This window comes from Stegostoma tigrinum, chromosome 12 (genome assembly GCF_030684315.1).
Source record: "Stegostoma tigrinum isolate sSteTig4 chromosome 12, sSteTig4.hap1, whole genome shotgun sequence".
Classification (NCBI taxonomy): domain Eukaryota; kingdom Metazoa; phylum Chordata; class Chondrichthyes; order Orectolobiformes; family Stegostomatidae; genus Stegostoma; species Stegostoma tigrinum.
The window spans coordinates 29547235-29572310 of NC_081365.1; the positions used below are offsets into that span (position 1 = coordinate 29547235).

Sequence of the window (25076 nt, forward strand, 5' to 3'; positions counted from 1 at the left end):
TGGAATCTTCCTGGGTGTGTGCAAACATTATGGTTTAATGACCTGCTTTAACATGATGCCGTAATCAATACCAAGTTTGAAGAATCCTGTGAACAATTTAGGTTATCTCTCTCAAATAAACTTTCACTCTTGTGCAGTTTCAGTCATAGAGATATACAGCACGGAAACAGACCTTTTGGTCCAATTCATCCACGCCGAACAGATATCCTAAATAAATCGTCCCATTTTCCAGCAGTTGGCCCATGTGCCTCTAAACCCTTCCTATTCATATACTGATACCTTTTAAATGTCATAATTGTACCAACCTCCACCACTTCCTATAGCAGCTCATTCCATACTTGCATCACCCTCAGCGTGAAAAGGTTGTCCCTTAGATCCCTTTTAAATCTTTCCCCTTTCACCTTAAACCTGTGCCTTCTAGTTTTGGACACCCCCAGCTTGGGGAGAACACCGTGTCCAATTACTCTATCCATGACCTTCATGATTTTATAAATCTCTATAAGGTCACCCTTCAGCATCTGAAGTTCCAGGGAAATTGGTCCCAGTCTATTCAGGCTCTCCATATGGCTCAAAACCTCCAACCCTGACAACAGCCTTGTAAATCTTTTCCGAAATCTTTCTACTTCACAAAATCGTCCCTATTGCAGGAAAACCAGAACTGCAAGCAGTATTCCATAGTGTCCAAACCAAAGTCCTATACAGCTGCAACATAACCTCCCAACTCCTATACTCAATGCACTGACTAATAAAGGCAAGCATACCAAATACCTTCTTCACTACCCTGTCTACATGGGACTGCACTTTCAAGGAACTATGAACCTGCACTCCAAGGTCATTTTGTTCAGCAACACTCCCCAGGACCTTAACATTACCCTAACTTGCCTTTCCAAAATGCATCACCTCATATTTATCTACATGAAACTCCAACTGCCCCTCCTTAGCCCATTGGCCCAGCTGATCAAGATCCCATTGTAATCAGAGGGAACATTTGTCGCTGTCCACTACACCGCCAACTTTGGTGTCATCTGCAAACTTACTAACCATGCCTCCTATGATCATACCCAAATCATTTACATAGTCCTTTGACATTTTAAATAATCCCCAAGTATCTAATATTTTATCAGGTGAATGCAATAATACTTTATTGTTATTTCTCTAAAGTTGTTTTAAATTTGTAGCACCTCAACACTGTTTACAACCTTTAGATTTTTATTCTTGCACTGAATGAATGCTATTTAAATTCTGTTGATTCACAATTTCTTCAAGCTTTTAAATTCTGTATTCAGACTTCTAAACTATTTTGGTAATATGGTATTCCTTTTGTCTGCAAACTTTTAAATTCTGTTTCATGGCAATACTGTATGATAGTCTTCCAATACAGCTTACATTCTGTTAACCTGCAAAACTGTCCTACATTACTTTTTTCAAGCTTCAAATTGTGTGGAGTGGCAACACTGGAGATCTCTGCATTGCTCACTCAGTGCAGTAAGCAGGATAGGATGTGTCATTATCCCAAACAACATGAATTTGATTTAGTATGTTTCCACTAAAAAGTGGCCCATCAGGGACTGTTTAATCCTTATTTTGAGTTTGGAAAAGTGGAAGGGAGGATTGATGGCAGTGCACTATCCCAACCACTGCCAAGGGTTGGTATCCAGAGCCCAAAACATGATCCTCAGGCACAGGAAACAGTTGCTGAAATACTTTTAAGATATTACTTTCCAAAATGGGTGTTAGAACACTGAGTGGGGGTGCAAGCTGAAATCTTGGGGCCCTGAACTGTGAGGCAACAATAAATACTATGGAGCTCTAACTTGTTACTTTTAAACTTCATTCATGTGACATGGATGTTGTAGGCTGGACCAACATCTGCCCTTGATAAGATGGTGGCGAGCTGCCTTCTTGAACTGCAGCATGGTGGCTCAATGATTATCACTATCTCCTCACAGCAGCAGGGACCTTGGTTGAGCTCGCAATATCAAACAATTTAGAATGAAAACCTAGGTTGAGTCTCCTGATTATCCTGCACAAACTTGTGCCCATGCTCTAAATCTATAGACAGTGATCTCGGTCAGTGTCACCAGGGATAACAGGCAGGGCTAACAACCAATGGATCCCGCTCCTTCTACAGTTTAAGATGGTGCACATAATATTTTGACTGGCTGACAATATTCTTTTCAGAGACCAGGTTTACAGGCCCGATTTCCATATTCTTTTCATGCTGACAGAGAACTACTTACAGGTGATAATCACCATGCAGGATTGTATTTGCCTCCAGTCAAGGTGAACCAAGATTCCTGTGGGAGTCTACAGCAGCTTTTCCAACAAGGGTGGAAACATGAAATGACTCCATATACTGTAGAAAGCTGGCTAACACTCCACCTACTGGATGAATAGTTAATGCATCCCTTATTTAGTTATGCTACAAATTTATATCATCTACATTAAGAACACGGGGAATTTTGAGGGAATAAGGAAACTTTTTTTAGCTAGTATGTCCTCATTTTGTCATAAGTTTACTGGCAACTATTTAGAGAGGGGTAAAAGACATTTGCAGGGCTAGGGCAATACAGCAGGGCAATGGCACTAGGTCAAAGAGCTTGAAGAATCAGAATGGGTTAAACAATCTCTTGCACCAGGCAATCTATGTCAACTAATACTGGCTTATAACATCAAAGCCTTACACAGGCTCTGCTGGCAAGCTTTGCATTTCATGCCCATCCTGAGGTGGTAATGAGCATCATTACTCGATCGTAAGGCTATTGAAAAATGTGGAAGCATAGAGCTAGATTTTTTCGACTGCTGTGGCCATCACTGACAACTCCTGTCACCCTGCAAGGGTTCCCCCCTTAGTCCACCTCTAGTCAATCAGTTGGCTGGGAGCTCAGCCCCAGCAGCGACACCAGAAATGAAGGCCACTCCCAATTCTGCAAATTCCACAGTAAGTCAGTGTCTGAGTTCTGCTCTGGGGTGGGGCTTGTAGGTGGGTAGCAGAATAGCCACGTTCAAGAGGCAGGAGAACTGTCAAATAGGGAATAAGGGATGACCCGCCAAATGCAAGTAAAATATGAGAAGCAGTGGGATAATACCCTTAATTAACCATGATTGGCAACTTATGGGCCTCAAAGGGCCCAAGTATATGCAGATGGTCTAGTTGAAAATTCGCCCATTCCCTCCAGCCCAGCAAACTTTCAGGCAGATAGGCAGCAGGTGGGAAGTCAATGGGAAGGTCAAGTGTCAGATTTTACGTACATTTTACATCTCTTGTGGTAAAGAGCTAGTGTCCCTACCTCTAAACCAGAAGACATGGATTCAAGTGTAGCCTGCTCTGGAAGTGTGTACTAACATCTCTAAACAAGCTGAGTAGAAAATATTTGCAATCCTTTCTTCCCTGCCTCCTCACCACCTATGTTCAGCGATCATCCCACATCTTCTACTTTCGCGCAGTTAATGGTAGCACTCTTAGTATCCTCTAAGTTAGTTGCGGAATCATACAGCAGATAATAAGACCATTCACCCCAATGTGCCTGTGCCAGCCCTCTGAAAGCAATATCCAATTAGCCCAATCTGCTACTTCCTCACAACCCTGCAATTCTATCCATTTCAGGTGTTTGTCCTTCTTGAAAGTTATTGTTGAATGCTGACACTCCTACACTCTTAACACTACCCAACCATTGTTGGCATTTTTATTTCAGGTTGGGAAGGAGGAACCCTCATGGTTATCTCAGGAATTGAACCTTTGCTGTCGGCATTACTCTACAATGCAAATCAACCATTCGAGCTTACCAACCCTCATGGTTACATTAATGGTAAATGAGTTTTTGCACTGTCTAAGAGTGATGAATTCATAAATCTTTTTAAAATTTGTTGATTTTGCTGCTTCTTTCTTCTATTTTTGGTGAATTTTACGAGGACCTATTTAACAGGCATTAGTATCAGGTGATTAAAGACTTTCATCTCTTTCAATCTCTGTGTAAAGCAGTCCTGGTCTCTCACAAATTGATTAGATGCGAAACAGCATTCCTCTCCATACATTGCTTCAACAGTATGTTTCATCCGAAACCTCAGAACAGTATCCCACATTGCACTATTTTTCCATTTCCCTACCAGTTATTTTGTGGCCTCTTTGACTGAAACTATTAAGTTGGTGCCAAATTAAGAGCAGTTTTTGCTTTGGGATCAGATTGTTGTCAACTGGTGATCATGTGATTTATGTTAAAACTATCATAGCTTCACATAAAGTGTCTGATGATAATACTGCGCAGCAACACTACATTTGTGAAAATGTTTGGACTGTTTTAAGAAAATAACGCATGGTTTAATACTGTCTGGAGCCAAATTAAATCTGTTTTCTCATTGGAACATGTCAAAATAATTTGATGTTACAAGGCAAATGATCTCACTAATGATGATCTTAAAGGTCCTCACTACAACAGTTTCCATAGAGACATGGCAGCTGCAAAACAATTGCTGAAGTAATGTGCAGATCATTAGTTCTCTCGGTGGTTCAGTTGACATTGTATTCCTTTAGAATTGACTGTATAATCCATCACCCTTGTCCTAAGCGTATACTCAACTGCAGAAGAATATTTACTGAAAACTAACTACATATGTTTAAACTGTTAAGCTATTCTTTGCTATAAATGCATTGCAGTTTAAACTCAACTTGATTTTACCCAAGTGATGGTGTTACTATTTACTTAACCTCCGTTAGTTATACAGCACATTGTTCAAGTAAGTCAAAATCCATGCAATATTTGTGCAAAATAAAACATAGCAGAAATAAATCATAAAATGGATGAAGAAGGTTCTTGCGAAGATTTGTGGCTCGGGTTGTGGATGAGGTTGTTGGCTTGTTCACGGAGCTGGTTGGTTTTCGTACAAACATTTCATCACCATGCTAGGTAACATCATCAGTGCAGCCTCCGATGAAGCGATGTTGTTCTACTCCACTTGGAATTTATATGATCTGGTCTGTTAAATTGTGTTCTACATGGCTCTGTTCTACATAGATTTGTATATGGGGTCTAATTCCACATATTTTTTGATTGCATTATGGCTTGAAAACCAGGCCTCTAGGAATCCCCATGTATATCTATGGTTCATTTGTGCTAGGATGGTCAATTTGTCTCAGTTAAATTGATGGCCTCGTTGTCTGAGTATACTGAAATGAGTCTGTACAATAACCAACCAGCTCAGCGAGCAAGCCAACAACCTCATGGATGAAGAAGCTGGTTCTCTGTAAGGCAACAAAGTGTGAAGCTGGATGAACACAGCAGGCCAAGCAGCATCTCAGGAGCACAAAAGCTGACGTTTCAGACCTAGGCCCTTCATGCCCGAAACATCAGCTTTTGTGCTCCTGAGATGCTGCTTGGCCTGCTGTGTTCATCCAGCTCCACACTTTGTTATCTTGGATTCTCCAGCATCTGCAGTTCCCATTATCTCTGTAAGGCATTTCTTTTTAATGTTAAGAAGCCTGGACCTATCTTATAACTTCTGCTTTTGACAACAAAGATTAGCCTCATGTCTCACCTCAGCACAGTCTCTGGCGTGTGGAATTGGGTTGACCCTTACATCCCAAAGATCAGAACGTAGACAGGTTATGTCCTGCTTAGAACACCACATCACCTCAGCGTTAATTTGGAGATTTGAATTTAACTGCTTTGCAAATATGAAGGAAATTTTCCATTTCCTCAAAAGTGACAGCAGTGGTGTGAAAGCTGAGAACATACCACAAAAATGGAAAAACCAAATTCTGTGTCAGTTCTGATGTTCCCCTCAAGGTTTAAACGACAAGCTCTGAATCTCACTGATGAGCTGCCACTGCCTTATTTCCATACATTTGCACCTCATTATTTGTCAATCTTGTCTCGTTTCTATGCGGTTCACAAATCTGGTCTGCTTTATGAGAAACCAGACAGTGTCAATTCATGAAAGTCGATCTGGTTACCTCGCTGAGCACACCTCACCTTTTTTTCACTGAGCCTTTGCACAACTGCACGTTCGCCGCGGTTTTCGTGCATCCTCTCCCATTCCCCATCCACAAAACAAGGCATTGCCAAACCACAATCTCACTGCGTCATTATAACTGCTTTCTGATGAAAACCCCACTTCAGCATTTCAGAATTTCACTTTAGAGTGCAGGAGCATTTGTGAGTTGCATGCTTCTGCCATGTTCCTTTGCGCACAGGGATATATCTCATGCATCTACGCAGGGTCATCTTTTGTGTCTTTTGCATTTGTATAGAAGCTGTCAGCCTAGGTGGCAGCACTTTTTTTTGGCACAAAGGGAGTTGCAGGCAGCTTGTCACAGTTCAGAGCACTGAACAGTCAAGGGGTGAGCAGGTTGAGGTTGTGGACATGCTCGCTGAGTCAGTGGGTATGGTTGCAACTGTTTACATCATCAGTGCGCCTCCAGTGAAGCATCAGTATTCTGTCCCACTTGTTATTTATGTGCCTCGGTTTGCTGCAGTAGTTGGTATTACTTCCAGTTCTGTTTCTCAGTGGTTTGTACACAGGGTCTAATTCAATGTGTTTGGTGATGGAGTTCCAGTTGGAATGCCAGGCTTCCAGGAATTCCCTGGCATGTCTCTGTTTGGCTTGCACAATTATGGATGTGTTGTTCACCATGAGACATGACCAATTCTCACTTGTCTCACTACACACAGACAATGAGGGACACAAATTCAACTGGGACAACACATCCATAATCGCACAAGCCAAACAGAGACACGCCAGGGAATTCCTGGAAGCCTGGCATTCCAACCGGAACTCCATCACCAAACACATTGAATACAAAGCACTGTATGTCACACCTACAGCCGATAGGTTGTGCAGCAACACTCTGCGTGTGCTTCCAGTTGTCAATATCTTGAAGTCAAAGGGGACAAGCCCCCAGTGGGTTCGCGGGAGATTATGGTTAGCCAGAGACACCACTATCACACTCAGTCAGGAGGCTCATCTGATTCTGGTCGAGAGGCTGGTCTCATTTTTCCTGCAGTGGGACAAATGAAGGAAAGCATCTGGAAGAGCAGTCGGTAGTGACACATGGCCAAGTGAAACCAGAGGTTCCCAGTGACTGAGTAGGAAGAGCAGAGTAAAAACCAAAAGAACTGCGGATGCTGTAAATCAGGAACAAAAACAAAGTTGCTGGAAAAGCTCAGCAGGTCTGGCAGCATCTGTGATGGAGAAAGCAGAGTTAACATTTCAGGCCCAGTGACGTTTTCTCAGAACTATTCTGAGGAAGGGTCACCGGACATGAAACGTTAACTCTGTTTTCTCCTCCACAGATGCTGCCAGATCTGTTGAGCTTTTCCAGCAGGAAGAGCAGAGGGCAGGAAGGGTTTTGGAGGATAAAGTGAGTATCAATGTGGTAATGTGATGATGGGACATGATCCATGGACTAATGAGTGCTGTAGTCCATGAAACTTGGTGAGATGAATGTACAACAGCAGATTTAGAATGAGTGGTGGTCCCGTGAGTATGAGGCAGCCGAGAACAGAATATCATTACCTTCTCTCTGAACTATTGTGTGTTGCATTTCAACTGCGTCAGGCTGGCTGAATCTGCCAGTATAGACTTCTTCTTTAGTGGTTTACAGGATGAAGCATCACCCTCCTCCATTCACCAGCACCTCAAAGTCCCTATGGGCAAACTAAACCTTCCTGTGCAATTTCCTTTGGGATATTAGTGCAGGATAACAGTGTGAATGGCAGTTTCTGGCATGCAGTGCCCAATATGCTGTGGAGATGCATTTAAATATGGTGTTGGCAGCATGAATGTCATAAAGTCCCAGCAGTGGTATCCCTTTCAGACCAATGATTCCATGAGCAAAAACAGAAGTTGCTGGAAAAGCTCAGCAGGTCTGGCAGCATCTGAAATGAAAAATCAAGAGTTAACATTTCAGGTCTGGTAACCCTTCTTCAGAAAATCGGATCCAGCAACTTCTGATTTTGTTCCTGATTTACGGCATTTTCAGTTCTTTTGGTTTTTACAACAATTCCATGAGACCAGAGAGAGCCATCGCACAATTAATGAGCTGAAGAGCAGCAGCTTGCGCAAGAAAAATCAGCATGGTCCACGGCACACTGCCCACATAGCTAAAAAAAGGGAAAATTCAAACCATAATATCAAATTCTATTCTGTTTTGTTTATTCTAGAAGATCTGAACTGCTATTAGCTTAAATAATGACTGCAATGAAATAATGTGATAAACTGTGGCCCCAAAGGGCCATTTCTGATCCAAAATAGCTTATATTAAACAAATGGAAGGCTTTTTGCATTTTATAATTCTTTTTGAAGCCAATGAAATAATAGTTTAATTTATAGGAAAAGATTACACTCAGAATTTGTTTCATTGTGGCCTTAAAACGAAAGTATTTTCCAAAAACTTTCCATTCTGATCATCTTTTTTACAGATGACATCCTGTTCATTGTGTTCTTAGTGAAAATGAGTCTCTGTTCTGTTCCCCAGGGGACAACTGCATAACAGTTCCAGCTGACAATAGTTAGCAAACAAAAGCAAAACATCTTGGTCATTACAATGGTTAGTATCCCCACCTGTCAATTCCCTAACAGATTATGTGCTTAATCTGAGCTGGGCCATGCGCAAGTAAGGGTTAATTCTTTGGGGATTCTCTTGTGGTTACCCAATAGTATCCCTATCCCTTGGACTGAGGTAAACCTGAGTTCAAATCTCACCTGCTCTAGAGGTGTGTAATAACATCTTTGAACAAGTTGATTAGAAAGCTAGGTTAAATGAAAAGAATTCTCACATATCACTGGCCATCTTGTCCAATCTAGAGTGTGCAAACTCCACAGGTGAGGCAAGGAGGTAAGTTCCAATTGCATCCCAGCCAGAAAAGGGGTCATTGCCCATGCTGTTGGCATCAAACTGATCCATATTAGGCAAAAGCCAAATGCCCACTTCGCCACCCCCCGCCCCCGCAAGCAGTCAGAGCTGTAGTGGAAATAATGACTTCCCCTGTATGCAATAGCCTGGATCTAAGAGCAGGATATTACAGACTCCAATTTCCTTCCTCCATATGGCTGACCATGAAGCTCTCCTATTCTCTGCCCATCATTGGTGCATATTGAAAGAATATACAAGTTCTCATTCAATCTTCTTAGTCATATTCCAAACATATGTTCCTTAACCATCAGTTCCTCTAATGAGGTTGAGCTTGAAACTTCTTACTCAGAAACAGGGAAATGACCGACTGTGCCACAAGGGGTCTATATTTACCTATAGTTACTCTGAGACAGTTTCATTTATTTGAGCACCGTTTCCATTTCTGATACTACTCAATGCAACTGGCCCCCACAGTAAAAGTCGATGATGCATTCTGGTACAGTATTAACTCTAGTAGGAATATACTCAAATAATACTCATTTATCAGCATGCATTACAAATCAGATGGACCACCTGGCATTGACTTAGGCACTGGGAATGATAATGGCAAGATCAGCCTTGTCAACACTGTAATATCGTCCTTACCAATGCCCTGAGGCCCAGTGCCAACATTGCAAGAGCTGACTCACAGGCTAGTTAAGCAACAGCCTGACATTGTCATATTCACAGAATTACACCTAACACACAACATGCCAGATAACACCATCATCCATGGATATGTACTGTCCCACCTGTAGATGTAGCAGTACAGTGGTATATCGTCAGGAGGGAGTTGCCCCCAGAGTCCTCAACAATGGCTCAGGACCCCATGAAGTCTCATGGCATCAGATCAGAACAGAGGAAAGCAATCATCCTGCTGATTACCATGTACCACCCATTCCAACATGTTCCCTAGCCAAGCCCATTCCCTTGGGTTATGAATCAATATTTTTCCATGTTGAACACAACTAGAAGGAAGCACTGACAGCAGCAAGAGCACAGAATGTACTCTGGGTGGAGGATTTCAATATCTATCAACACATGGCAGCACTGATACTGATTGGGCTGGTTGAGTCCTAAATGTAATAGCTGCTTGACCGGGTCTGCTGCAAGCGATTAAAGAACCAGGAAAGAGGGAACAACATGCTTGACCTTGACCTGCTACAGAAGCATCCGGCCACAACATATGGATAAGAGTGACCACTGAACATTGTTATAGAGATGAAATCCAGTATTCACACTGAAGATACCATCGTGTGGTGCGGCACTATTACTGTGTCAAATGGAATAGGCTTCAAACAGATCTAGGAACTCAAGGCTGGGGATTCATGAAGTACTGTGAGCCATCAGCAGCAGCAGAATTATGTTCAAACAAAATCTGCAGCCTCATGGCCGGGTGAATTCATCAGTCTACCATTACCATTAAACTCGAGGGTCAACCCTGGTTCAGTGAAGACAGCACGGCAGGAGCAGCTCAATGAAAAATGAGGTGTCAAGTTGGTGAAGCTACAAACAGGACAAACAGGAAGTAATGGACAAGGCTTGGTGTTTCTATAACCAAACAATCAAATTAGGGCGGCACGGTGGCTCAGTGGTTAGCATTGCAGTCTCACAGCACCAGGGACCCTGGTTCAATTCCAGCCTCGGGTAACCGTCTGTGTGGAGTTTGCACATTCTCCCTGTGTCTGCGTGGGTTTTCTCCGGGTGCGCCGGTTTCCTCCCACAGTCCAAAGATTTGCAGGCTAGGTGGATTGGCCATGCTAAATTGCCCATAGTGTTCAGGGGTGTGTGGGTTATAGGGGGATGGGTGTGGGTGGGATGCTCCAAAAGGCGGTGTGGACTTGTTGGGCTGAAGGGCCTGTTTCCACACTGTAGGGAATCTAATCTATTCTAAATCTAAACTCTGCCCTGTTATATTTGGTCATGAATTGTGGTGGGAAATTAAAACAGCCTGCTGGGGGGATGAAGCTGCACAAATATACCCATCTCCAATGATGAAAGAGCCCAGTACATCAATGAAAAACATTTGAGATAATCTTTGGCCAGAAATGCAGTGTGGATGACTCATTTCAGCCTCCTACAGAGGTCCCCAGCATGACAGATGCCAGTCTTCAGATACTGGAAATAGTAAGGAATGCAGATGCTGAAAGGTAGAATCAATAAATGTGGGGCTGGAAAAGTACAGCAGGTCAGACTGCATCCTTGGATCCTTCCTGGCAGGCTGTGCTCTTCCAGCTCCACATTTATTGACCCCAGTCTTCAGTTAATTTGAGTCACTCCACAAGACATCAAGAAATGGCGAGAGTCAGTAGATTCTGCAAAGGCTCTGGGCCCCGACAACATTCCAGAAATAGTGCTGAAGACTTGTGCTCCACAATCGCCATGCCCCTTCCAAGCTGTTCCAGTACAGCTACCACACGTTCATCTACTTGACAAAGTTGAAAATAACATAAAAACAGGACAAATCTAACCCAGCAAATGACTGCTTGATCAGTCTACTCCTAATCATCAGGAAAGTGCAGCAAGGTATCATCAACAGTCCTATCAAACATCACTTGCTTAGCAATAACCTGCTGACTGAAGCTCTGTTTAAGTTCCAAAGATAGCCCGACCCTCAATGATTGGGGAGCTTATTACATCAGTGCAAAAGGTAAGGCTGAAGCGTTTGCAACAATCTCCAGCCAGAAGCGCCAGGACCACTCCTGATATCATTAAAACTTTAGTTCAAATACTGACAAAGCTGCAGAATTCCATGGATAGATCAGAGCAGCTATCCTCAACATCATGCATTTGACTTTGTGTAACATTAAGGAGATCTGCAATACTAGAGTCAGTGAGCAATGGTGGAAAGCCCTCGATTGGTTGGAGTCATACATGGTACACATTTAAGAATTATTTATATGACTACTTGAAGACCCACAGCATAGGGCCATGGGCCAAGTGCTGGGAAATGAAATTAGAGTAGTAGGTGCTTGGTAACTGTACAAATTCAGTGGGCTGTAGGGTCTCTTTCCATGTTGTTATGCTTAATGGCGATGTGATTGTTGTAGACCAGACATTCGAAGAACTCTGTAAGAGTTCCTCAGGGTAGTGTCCCAGGCAATATCTTCTTCAGCTGCTTTATCAATGACTTTTGGTCTATCGTAAGGTCAGAAATAGGGGTATTGCCAATGGTTACACAATGTTCAGCATCACTACTGACTTCTCAAATACTAATACTGTCTATATCCAAATGCAGCAAGACGTGGACAATGTCCAGGCTTGGGCTGAAAAGTGGCAAGTAGCATTTAAACCATACAAATGCCAGGCAATGACCATCTCCAACAAGAGAGAATTGAACCATTAGCCTTTAGGATTCAGTGATATTATCATAATGAATTCTCCACTATCAACACCCTGGGGTTACCATTGACCAGAAACTCAACTGGATTCAGCACATAGCCACAGCAGCTAAGTAGCAGCTCACAGGCTAGGAATACTGCCGCAAATAACTCACCTCCCAGCTCCCCAGAGTCTGGTCACATTCTGCAGAAATCAAGAGTGTGATGGAATCCTTCCCAATTGCCTAGACAAATGCAGCTCCAACAACATTTAAGAAGTTGAACAAAGCACCCTGCTTGATTCGCACTACACCCAGAAAAGTTCACCCTCTCCACAGCTGAGACTCAGTGGCAGTTGTGAGCCACCTACATCATGCAATGCGAAAATTCGCCAAGTTTCCTTAGGTAGCCTCTTTCAAGCTGATGAAAACTTTCATCCAAAAGACAAGGGCAACAGATCCTATGGGATAATTACAATCTGCAAGTTTCTGTCCAAACCACTCACCGTCCTGACTTGCAAATACACCATTGATCCTACAGTATCATTTCATAGCTGCATTGCAGGATACCTACTGGACTGCAGCTATTCAAGAAGCCTGGTCAACAATACCTTTTCATGGACAACTAGGGATAGGTGATAAATATTGGCCCAGCCAGCAATGCCTCATCCTATGAATGAATTTTTTTAAATTATAAATTTGAATGAATAAAAACACATAAACATCAATCTGTGAGTAATTTCTTTAAATGTTCTCATTTTCTCGATGCATTTATCAAACAGCACAATTGCTAGCAGATTACAGGTCAATAATGGCATTAGTAAAGGTTATTGATGACACCATTGCATACTTATCTCTATGAAGCACCCATACATTAGCATACATACATAATTCAGAGTGATTTCAAATGTCTTATATCAATTTGATAAGTACTCCTTTTATATTATCACCAGAGTAAAGGTTTGCAGATGTCACTAGTGGCCACGTAAAGCAACACTTTGGAAATAATGTGTTTAATACCTATTCTAGGTAGAAGTCAGTTTCAAGCAAGCCCTATAGCAATTTATTCACAGGATGTGGACATCACTGGTTAGGCCAGCATTTATTGCCATCCCTAATTACCTAGGGGGCAGTTGAGAGAGCATTGTTGTGGCTTTTGAATTATGCATAGGCCAGGCCAGGTAAAGATGGCAGATTTCCTTTCCTATGACAGATGTTAGTGAAATGGGTGGGATTTTCCTGACAGTCAACACAGTCATCATTGGATACTGTATTTCAAATTTTTAATTGAATCCTATTTCTACCATGGCAGGATTTGAGCCCAGGCCCCAGAACATTACCTGGGTCTCTAGGTTAATAGTCTAGCAATAAAACCATGAGGCCATGGCCTCCCCATTGGCAGTGCTCCATTTAGGATTCTTAAGTTAAAAACTGGAGCACTTCTGTGAAAGAAATACTTTCTGACTCTGCAATATCCCAAACACTAACTCCCATTTCCTGAAACATACTTCTGGATTGTCCCTGGCAAGGCAAGTGGACTGATATTCATTTGATTCAAATAAGCTGTGAAGATGTGATCGCATAGGGAGCTTACCCAATTAAGTCCCAATTTTGGTCACTGTCAAGCCTTCTAACTTGAACGCATACTTTGCACAGAGTCCACATCAACATGAAAACAATCCTAAAGGAATTTCAATTTCTGTCAGTTTTGTCTAGAAATTAAATCCATTTGTATGACTTTACCTCAAGAACAAGAGCCTGAAAATCAGTAAAGCTTTCTGAAAATACATTGTGCCAGACTGAAGTTTGCCAGAAACAAAGGCTAGGTTTTATTTTGGTGATCTTCCCACAAGAAACTAAGAAAACAAATTTTATCCATGTAAGAAATTTTCGATACCTTGTAGTTAGGTTCACTAGATTAAAGAATTCTTGCAGCCAAGTAATCAGTTTTATCATTGTCTCTGTTGTTGACTTCAAAGTTCCAATATCAAAAATGAAGCAATGTTTCTAAGGCTAAAACCTATAGATGTGTAGCCCAGCTTCATTTGTCACATGTATAAAGAGAAAGATTGGATATATAGAAAAGGATAACAAAACTTTTGTAACAAAGATACAATATTAGCAGTTTTGGACTTGAACACAAAAGGATCATAAATCAGATTTGCAAGGCTTATAAATCCCTTTTTAAAATATTGGGTTGTTTACTCTTTTGAAAGTTTTATTTTTCAGTACGAATCAATTTTATAATGATTGCAGGGAGCTGCCAATCACAAATGATATTCAGATTCCTGGTCAGTGGGGAAAACAAAAATTATTATTCAATGAATTCAGTCTGAGATTACTTTTGCATAACAGAATATGTAGGAGTACGCCAGGTGATAATTCAATGTAGTCAATGCCTGGAACGGTCAATGCTCATGACTTGGAGATCACCCAGTACACTGAAGTATAAATCTGCATTAATACATTCACTAGAACATTGCATTTCCTGCATATTTTTATGTCAGATAATCCTGACATTACACATTTATAATACTTTTCATTGCCAAGATGGAAACAATTCATAAGCTGAAACAAAACTTATATGTTGACTAATTTCTATACAAGTTGCATTGCTCAAACAAATTGCATCTTAAATTAGCATGGATGAATTATCTCTTATGTATGATGAAATCATTAAGCAACAATTGTGACTCAGTTGAATCATAGTATAGAAATTCCAATTTAATCATGTTTGCTGACATGGTAAAGATCAATTTCAACAATTAAATATAAATTTTGGGCTGTATTTTTGTCTTGCAATGGAAGTGGGGATGGTCTCAGGAACACTGAAATCTTCAAGATTTTCTTGGCAAAAATGTATTTTCTCACTAGCCAATATAACTTCCAAGTATTTTTTCACGGGTTGGGAAGGCCATGGGTCAAATGCAACTTTTCAGAAGTCAAGTTCCCCATCCTAAGTCATACGAGAAATTTGAGTTTTGTACACCCCATTATTTTCATGTGTTGGCTTAGGTTTTGGAAGCATTTAAAAAAATCCAATTCATGACCACGAGGGGATGCTTCTAAGGTGTTAGGAAAATTCTGATACATAAGAGTTAGCTGTTTTGACAACTGAAAATGTAGATGCTGTATTGTAATGAATTGTTTGCAAATGCACGATTCACGGTAGGTTCTGTAATGAAAAGGTATGTTAGTCACTACATTGACCAGCAGTTTTTAAGTGTGCAGGTGCATTGAGTAGTTTTCCACTGGAAAATAGGAGCATCGGGTAAAGTGTTCTTATACATTGCAAACTGTAGAAAACACTGCCCCAGACTCTAGTGTGATAAACTGAAATGATTTACATGCCCAGTGTAGATGTACATTAAAAAATAAACCTTCACCAGCTTTCAGGTAGCTCCAGAGCTACTTTGATTTACAGGCCATCTGGTGTAGATTAAAAAAAAACATGAACATTTAGCTTATCAGTTTCAATATTTCCCATTGTTTAGATTTCATACAGATTGTTCGTAAAGCCAGGTCTATTATGAATGCTTGACTGAGTTTAACACTCTAGTAAACTACTTGGCTAGGGACTGAGTTCACATAATGATTAAGTTTGAAAAGGTAACTAACAAGTTCTTTTGTATTATGTACGTTGTGTTATAAGAAAAATGTATTTATTTATTCCTACAACAGACTAACTACTTGAAGAAGTTTAATCTTTTTTAATGCTATTTATGAATAAGAGTTTTTCAGTATGAATTATATTTGAATGATAGCTCTAATAGATTGTCAGAAATTTATCTTTGATAACAGCCATTCCCAACACATCTTGAAGTCTGCCAAAATTGGAGGTGGGGTGAGTGGCAGGGGGGGTAACAAATGTGTCATGGAAGGCATGGGGATACGAACCTGTTTGCAGGGCAAGGAAGGTATGAGGGAATGGGAATCAGGATAAAGAACCTTAAGGTATTTACTCAACCTTATGACAGCATACACTTTGTTTGTCTGCTTTGATGGAGTAACCACCAATGTGAAAGGTACTTATATAAATACTAATCATCTGCCTGCTCATCAGCCTGTATATTATGCATAAATTTTGCCAACTATAGGTCACCACCAGTGCATTATCCTGGTACCCAGAACAAAAAACTAGTGAACAAGATATTGTCAAAGGGAAGCTAAATCTAAATTATTCAGAATTTCAGGAACAAAAACAAATTTGCCAGAAAAGCTCAGCAGGTCTGGCAGCATCTGTGAGGAGAAAACAGAGTTAACGTTTCAGGTCCGTTGACCCTTCCTCCAGTTTTGAGAAAGGATCACCGGATCCAAAACATTAACTCTTTCTTCTCCTTCACAGATGCTGCCAGACCTGCTGAGCTTTTCCAGCCACTTTGTTTTTGTTCTGATTTACAGCATCCGCAGTTCTTTTGGTTTTTATTCAGAGTTTTATTTTGGCCTTAACTCAAGCAAAGACAAATCGAAAGTACATAATTTAATATAACTGAAAACGTCAAATAGAACTTCGCTAATAACTGTGTTGCAAGTTATAATCACTTCCACTTACATCAAACATTAGCAAAGTCTTAAAAACTAAATTTACATCCATGGAATACTCTCTCAGAGGTCTTCTTTTCCTTAACAATGCAGGCCATGCAATAGTCTCTAAATTTTGCTCTGTACTACTTTACTCTATGTATTATATCTTAAATAATAGAGTGCTGTACTTCAAAAATGTACTGCTAATGCGAATTGAGGGAAAGCGAGTAAATGCCAAAACTTGTCTGTTGGCTTGCACTTTCTCCATTATTCTAAGCCAAGCAAGAGAGTGACTTGGCTTGAAAATCACTTGCTTTCACTGTTTCAATTACTGTTAATACGAAAAGGAAAGGTGAGAGAGCAAGAGAGACAGAGAGAATGAGAGAGAGCGTGAAGAGGTGTATAAATGAGTTCCATTCATGCTACAAACTTACAATGATAAACTTAGATTTCAATTGCATTGTCTACATCATGTAATTTAGTTTATTTTGATAGCCACATGTCTCTGTGGCGATTCTGTTAGCTTTGTACGACTCTATGATTCTATAATGACAGTGGAATTTAATGAAATGAATTTAAACATTTCTAGCTATAGTATTGTAGGGCACACTCTGATGTCACACTAAATTTCCTTCAATACATGTTCTGCCTGGCTTGAGCAAAGGATCAATACAGAGTAGATTCGATGAGGATCAACATGCTGAAAAATACACTCTGGTCAGGAGGTGGAAAGGTGGACTAATATTTGTTGCTTCTACAAGGGCTGTCAGTTTAAACTGGTTGAGTTAGTCTGAAATGAATCTAACAAATAATACTGAATGTTCTCACCTCAGCTCAAAAACAGTCTGGAAGTTCAATAGCTTTCACTTAAATAAGACCACTTTATCTCATGTCTGAATCTGATTGCTTGCATCAGTGGTTTGATTTAAATCTGATCCCTACAACCAACTTTAAATCAGCATAATGAGATGAAAGTAAGGGGAGGACTATTTGAAACAGATCTGACTAAATAGGACTGTATCGCTGCAGGGAAATATTGAGGCAGCAAATGCTTGCTAGAGGTGCTATCTTTCAGATTTGATATTAAACAAAGGCTCTGAGGCCCACTCTGTCCTCAGGTGATCATGAAATACCCGTTGGGATTATTCTACGAAGACGAGGATTTTCCTCAGAGGCTTAGCCAATACTTATCCTCCAACAAACTCCACTCAAAAAGAGAATTTGCTAATATTTTATTTCTATTTCTGGGCTTTGTATGTTTAAATGTGGCTGGCATCTTTCCTTCATTACAGCAGTGACTTCAGTTAGTTACTCATAAAGCACTTTGGAGGTTTTGAGGTTGTAAAACGTGCTATATAAATGCAAGTGTGTTCTCTAGCATCAACGATGACATTGTGAACAACAAAATAACGATAAAGTAGTAGATAAGTATCAGCAGCATCTAGTTTTCATTATCCTCAGTATATTTTTTGATATAACTAACATAATGTGACACACCTTTAAAGTGCCATCTTTCAGTTGAGGCATCAAAATATTTTCCTCTTGGTGAGACATGAATGAATTTGGAATGTGGAACATTATAGTATGCAGCATTGTAGAAAAGTATGCACCATCTCTAAATATACAGGTTTCTTAACAATAGGATATTATCGCAGTTCTTGCCCAGGCTGCAAAGACCCTTAACAGCATTTGCGTCATGATGCTTTTTGTAGCATGTGACAGAATTCTGGGGAATCATTATGAATATTTCTACATGAATCCTGGCAGAACTTCAGACACAGATAATTATGTAGCGTTGTACACTGTGATTCAGATTAACTCTTATTTGGCCTGTCCATTTTCATGACTTTTTTTCAAGTAATCTCTCTGTGAATATTGTGCGAAGATTATTAAAGATAAACAGTTGATATGGGGAGCGTTTACACTGTGATTTCTAATTGCCGTGACAATATTTCACTTAATTATCAACATTACTGGTTACTTAGTAATTACTATCAGTTTGAGGCATGGAAGAAATGAAAAGTTTTCCATTACAAACAATTCAATCTTAAATTGTGTATTGTCAATAGTGGTTTGAATGGTAATGGAAGAATTTATAGGGTAACATTGTCAAATGTGCTCTCCACTGGTGACATGCTGTTGAGATTTCCACAGGATAGGGCAATCACTTGCAAGACCACCATTTACCATCCCTTTAAACATCAACATTGACCTACTGCTTTCTTGAACACAGGTATGTGGTTTTGTGACGGCATTTCAAAGGGCAGTCAAGAGTTAACGACGTTGATGTGGGCCTAGGTCTCATATGGTTCAGACCAAGTCAGAAGAGCAAATTGTATTCTCTAAAGGGCGTTAATGCATCGGGATTTCTACAATGATCTGATAGTTTCAAGGTCATTGCAATTGTCTCTGTGGTGCAACTGGTTAGTGTGTTTGACTGTTAACCAAAAGGTTGGTGGCTCATAACCACACACATTCAACAGGCTTCCTCACTTTTGGTGGCAAGGTGGCTCAGTGGTTAGCACTGCTGCCTCACAGTGTTAGGGACCTGGGTTCAATTCCACCCTCGGGTGACAGTGTGTGTGGAGTTTGCATATTCTCCCTGTGTCCAGGTTTCCTCCAGCAGTCCAAAAATGTGCGGGTTGGGTAGATTGGCCATGCTAAATTGCCTGTAATGTACAGGGGTGTGTAAGTTAGGTGGATTAAATATGGGAAATGCAAGGTTACAAGGAAGAGTCTGGTGAGATGCTGTTTGAAGGATTGGTGTGGATTTGTTGGGCTGATTGAGAGGGTCTAGGCCCGAAATGTCAGCCTGTCTGCTGTGTTCATCCAGCTCTACCCTTGTTATCTCTGTTGGGCTGATTGGCCTGTTTCTGCATTGCAGGAATTCTAAGAATTAGTGTTGAAATTTCTGATTTATTTACAAAATTTTGCTTAAAATGTCTCAGCATGTCACCTCTCTGAGTCTCTGGACATTGTTAATCAACCTATTCAGGCATGGATAGGTGGTACTTGAACCCAGAGTTAGGGCCACTACAACTACACCACAAGAACTCTAATCACTGGACTGACAGAGATATTTTCTAATCAGTCTGTTAAGAGACGTTATTACACCATTGGAGCCGATCTGATTTGAACTCAGGTCTCCTAGCTCAGAGGTAGGGACTTTACCCCTGCACTACAAGGGTCCTTCTCTCTGGACTACTATTGTGCCCATGCTAGACAATCCAAATGTGGCCAATTCAATTTCTGATTGATGAATAACTGACGCTTTTATAGGGCATGTGCACTTGATTCTCATACTCGTACAGCACACATTTTTTTTTACTTTTCTGAAAGTAAAATGGTAAAATAAAGAGAAAAGTCTGTGAATAATGTTTGTTCAATGAATACTTTATTTGCTTGAACATTGAATATTAATTGAATGTTTGTTAAGTACATATGCATTTTTCAAAAACATTCTCTAGGTTTGTCTGCTGGTTCTGAAGTGAATGAACTTAACTTTTTTCCAGCAAAGACTATTGTACAAGGCTAAAACAGTGCAGTGTAGCCACAATTTGTGGCTGGTCAGCAACTTCTCTTGAGTAATACTGCAACAGGGTAGATCAAGTAATCCTTAATTCACAACAGGAAGGCACATTGTAAGACAGCACAGCTTCAAAGCATGGCTGTGGAAATGTACCACCAACTGTCCAACCATTGCTCTCTTTGAGCTTGGTTCCCTTTCCAGTTACAAACTTGATAAATTTATCAAAAATAAAGAAATCACTGGATACCAGAAAAAGAGTTGGTAATGTTAGAAATGTTCAGCAAGTCAGGCAGCTACTGTAAAGCAAATAAAGTGATTTAATCTTTCAGTTTTTTCCTTTTATCAAGCTGATAGATATCCAGGCATTCAATTCTGATGAAGCACCATCTAAAACGTGCCATGGTTTCTTACAGAATTCAGATGGTATATGAGAGAAAAACTCACATTTATGAACTGAACTATTATTTCCATTAATCTAATAGAAATGCTACCAATATAAGATTTAAACTTTGTTGAATTGATAAAGGTATAGCTATAACATGAAAGTTATTATTAGGATTGCAAAGATGTGAGTCGGCACATTGTATGATGCACCTTCTAGCTGCATTAGTTGCAATAGAGAGTTACAGTGTTAAATCTGGATACTTATCCACAGCACTATTAGTGCTGGGAGGCCTAAACATCAATTTTCAGTTAAGTGCAGCTTTGTGCAAGTAATAGCAACCGAACCCACCCCTCACAGATTAGTCTCCTCAACCGTCAGCCCTCAGTAAAAGTGCACTATATGAAGCCACTCTGCTCCAACAGACTTGATTTGATGCACGTCCATCATTTTACATAGATGGAAAGACCAACACATGCAGGTAAAATATTTTATACAGACCAGAATTTATCATTGAAATTAATCATCTGTACATTACCAAATCCTTGAAGACTAGATGCAGAATGACTTAGCAAGTTATTTTCTGATCTGAATGCAGCCCAAGCGGAATGAAATAAAAATATTATACCTCTGTTGACTGCAAGATGCCATGAATCTAACCCATTGTTGGCAATCTGAATCTAATGGTGTGTGTCCATAATGTAATATTGTCTACGAATTGACATTAATTGGCAACTTGTCAAGATCATTCACAATTGAAAGACTGGATCTGATGTAAGATGTTGAGTTCCATTCTACACCTCATTATCCCTGACCTAGCATTGTCAATGTTGACAGTCGATGTCAATTGAAGTGTGCATTCCACATCATTGTTATGCTTCACTTTCATAAGACCTACCTTCGTAATATCTCTTCCAAAGTTAAAAAAGAACTCAGTCTGATACTTGATTAAGGAAATGTAAGCTTTAATAATTTGGCTTTAATTCAGTTTTATAACAGTCCAATATTCAAATTGTTGAACCATTTAATCAATTTAAATGCTAATTTAAATAATTTTCAGGATCCAAGCATTCTGAATTTCTGTAATACATTTCTCTGTGAAGCAGTTGGGGTGCAATGAGCAAGGCAGTTAAGAGATCATAGAATCACATAGAATCTCTATAGTACAGAAAGAGGCTATTCACTCCATCAAGTCTGCTCAACCCTCCAAACAGCATATTCCCATAACTCTACACTTACCACCGTTAACCCATTGAGCCTGCACATCCCTGGACAATTTAGCATGGCCAATCCACCTAACTTACATGTCGTTGGACTGTGGGAGGAAACCGGAGACAAGCAGGAAACCCATGCAGACATGGGGAGAACACACAAACTCCACACAGACAGTCACCCAAGGCTGGAATCAAACCAGCTCCCGGACAATGTTAAGTGGAATACTATTGTCATAGCCTCACCTGAAACTGCCTTGTGCTGAGTTGCAATTTAAGCTATTGACTTCAGTCTGTTTGCAACACATTTAAAAATAAATTTTAAGTAATACTACTTGATCAAATAGTTTTTCAAGAACAGAACGTTGAGGCATTTTGTTCAGTTTTTTTTAATCGAGACAACATAGCTCCCCCAGTTGCTCAACAAGTGAACCAATGCCGATTGTTAGCATCCCTGGTTGGGTTGACAGACTGTGTTTAGTTGACCTCCACGGTGGCTACAGTAGGGGAGCTACAATTGGTCCCAGTTGCCCTCGGCTGTCAAAGGTAAATAATCCATTGGGTGTCACTGTTTTCATTCCAGTGACGACAAGTGGAAGAGTTTGTACATGTACGGCTGGGGCGAGGATCGGAAAGTCCAATTAGGACAGAATGGGTTAGCAATGAAGTCTCCGCCAGCCAAAACATTCGCTCACATTTAGTATCAAGATTCAGAAATGAATAACAGAACGGAACCTCACCATGTTGCAGAAGGGGGAGAGAAAATTGAGGGGGCAAAATTAAAACAAAAATGAAAGAAAAGAATGTTTGCAATTGCTTTAAATAAAGATTTTTTTTGCAATTCAAATTGACATTATTCTGGAATTGACATTCTGCTTACCTCTTGGTAACATTCTTGCATTATCCACCAAAATTAGAACAATCCCACCGAATATAACGAAAAGAAATTTGACAGACATTTCGCGAAGGAGCCGGGTGAAGTGGAGCTTTCTTTTAGAGATGTGGATCAGTAATGAAGCCTGAAACTTAAAAGTAAAGACACCATCAGCTCTAGTGGGAGGAGAGCTCGCGTCGTCAGCCGTCACATACAAAGCTGGGGGAGAAACTGGCAACTTCTCCAAAGCCGTAAAAGTCAAGTTCTGGTTGCCCAACCCATGCTGTAATGGGTTTTGATAACTCCTGCTAACTGAGAGAAAGTAATTGGTTTTGGAGTGACCGTATTGCCCTGAAGTCTAAGACTTGCGCTGGGTCGAAATGTAACAATCCTCTTAGTGGTTCACATTTTACAAGCAGCTTTTCCCTCATTCACATTTTAATGAGTTTGATTTTTATTCAGTGAAAGACAAACTTATTGCTGAATTGTTCAGTGGAGATTAGCCATATTAGTCGATAAATACTGTAGTCATATTCTAAAAGGTAGCATGCACAATATGCACATGCACAACACCGTTTCGCCTTCATATTCAGCCGCAGTTTTAATGTTTAACTGCTTGGTTGCCGTTATTAGCCCATGAGTCATCTCCACTCCACTGTGGCAGGGCAATTTATTCGAGTTGTGTTTAAGTTACACATGACTGAAAGAAAATTCACCTTGTTACAAATTAGAATACGGTAACGATCGGACTATGGCCCTTTCTGAGATTTTCTTCATTCTGTTTCTACCAGACCCGAATCTGTTGAATTCTGAGAAATAGTTATTGATGAAATTAGAGACGCCTCTTCACCCACAACTGCAATTGGAAGCACGTCATTCATTTGTGAATATTATTAAATACTTTCACTGAAACAGACTGTCCTAAATTGTGCAGGTCCTGCACATATATTACTTTTAATAGGGTTCAACCTGTGTAATTTGTTGCAATTATGGCATTCAAATATTGTTTATTATAAGGTTGCCAATAAATACCAAATTTTCTGCATATATTATTCACATAGTTACAATGAACATTCTATGTACCTTGTTATATTTTTGGAAAATACACCTCCTGAGATCAAAATTTTGCTGGTACTACCTTCAAACACCACAACAGGACCTGGGAGCATTAACCAGGTTGATATTTTAAGATATTACTGAAGAAATGCTTTCCTGTTAAGGCTGGCATGTTCCAAATCAGACTTTAAATCAAGGTGCTGTTTGATCTTTTAGTTCAACGTCAAATATTCCAAGGCACCATTGTTTAAGAAAACACAGTATCTTCCAATACCATTGATAATGGGAACTGCAGATGCTGGAGAATCCAAGATAACAAAGTGTGAAGCTGGATGAACACAGCAGGCCAAGCAGCAACTAAGGAACACAAAAGCTGACATTTCGGGCCGAGACCCTTCATCCAGCTACACACTTTGTTATCTTCCAATACCATTCCTCCTTTATTCAATACCACACAAAACTAATTAAACTATGGGATTGTTCTTCTCATTGTGACATGTACTGGCTGTTACATTTGGAAACTTCCATGGGAATTCAAATGCTGACATGCCAAACAAATAGAAATATTTCTTCTTTCTTTTCAAATCCTTCCAAGACTGACGTGTTCAAAAACCTGCTGAAGCCCTCATTCTCACCTTTCCTGCCTCTGAGACTGAATTAGAATCCCTACAGTGTGGAAACAGGCCCTTTGGACCAACAAGTCCACACTGGACCTCAGAACATCCCACCCAGACCCAACCCCCTTGTAACCCACTTAATCCACACCTCCCTGAACACTATGGACAATTTAGCATGGCCAATCCACCTACCCTGCACATCTTTGGACTGTGGGAGGAAACTGGAGCACCTGGAAGAAACCCACACAGACACGGGGAGAATGTGCAAACTCCGCACAGACAGTCACCCGAGGCTGGAATCGAACCCGGGTCCCTGGTGCTGTGAGATAGCAGCGCTAACCACTGAGCCACCGTGCTGCCCCCAATTATTCTAGTGCTGTCCTAGTGAGTATTTTAATTCCATGAACATCATTTCACCCAAAACTCCACCACCCTGTCCTTTTATTCTCCACCATCACTACCATAGGTGTGTGCTAGCTGCCATGTTAAATCTCATTAAAACCTTACTCAATCTTCTACAGCTCAAAAACTCTCCAGGAATGCCTCATGTCCATTGCTCACCCCATCATTAGAAATTGGACCTCACCTGTATAAACACACGTTACTTCTGGAATCTCCTCTATAGCTCTTTGCAGGACTTCACCTCACTATCCTCATTTAAGACCTACCATTAA

At 40.4% G+C, this 25076-nt stretch overlaps 1 protein-coding gene across 20 annotated transcripts in view; it reads right to left on the bottom strand.

Moving 5' to 3' along the window:
• The window catches only part of LOC125457120 (target of Nesh-SH3), a 313067-nt gene extending 289941 nt beyond the window's left edge, over positions 1-23126 (bottom strand). For 10 of the 20 annotated variants that reach the window (XM_048540862.2, XM_048540869.2, XM_048540866.2 and 7 more), the window contains exon 1: positions 22736-23126. In XM_048540862.2, the coding sequence (XP_048396819.2) occupies positions 22736-22814 (79 nt within the window). In that variant the 5' untranslated portion in view covers positions 22815-23126. The remainder of the gene's footprint in view (positions 1-22735) is intronic. The other 10 variants (XM_048540881.2, XM_048540880.2, XM_048540875.2 and 7 more) reach the window with 2 other exon arrangements.
• Between the last annotated feature and the right edge of the window lie 1950 nt (positions 23127-25076).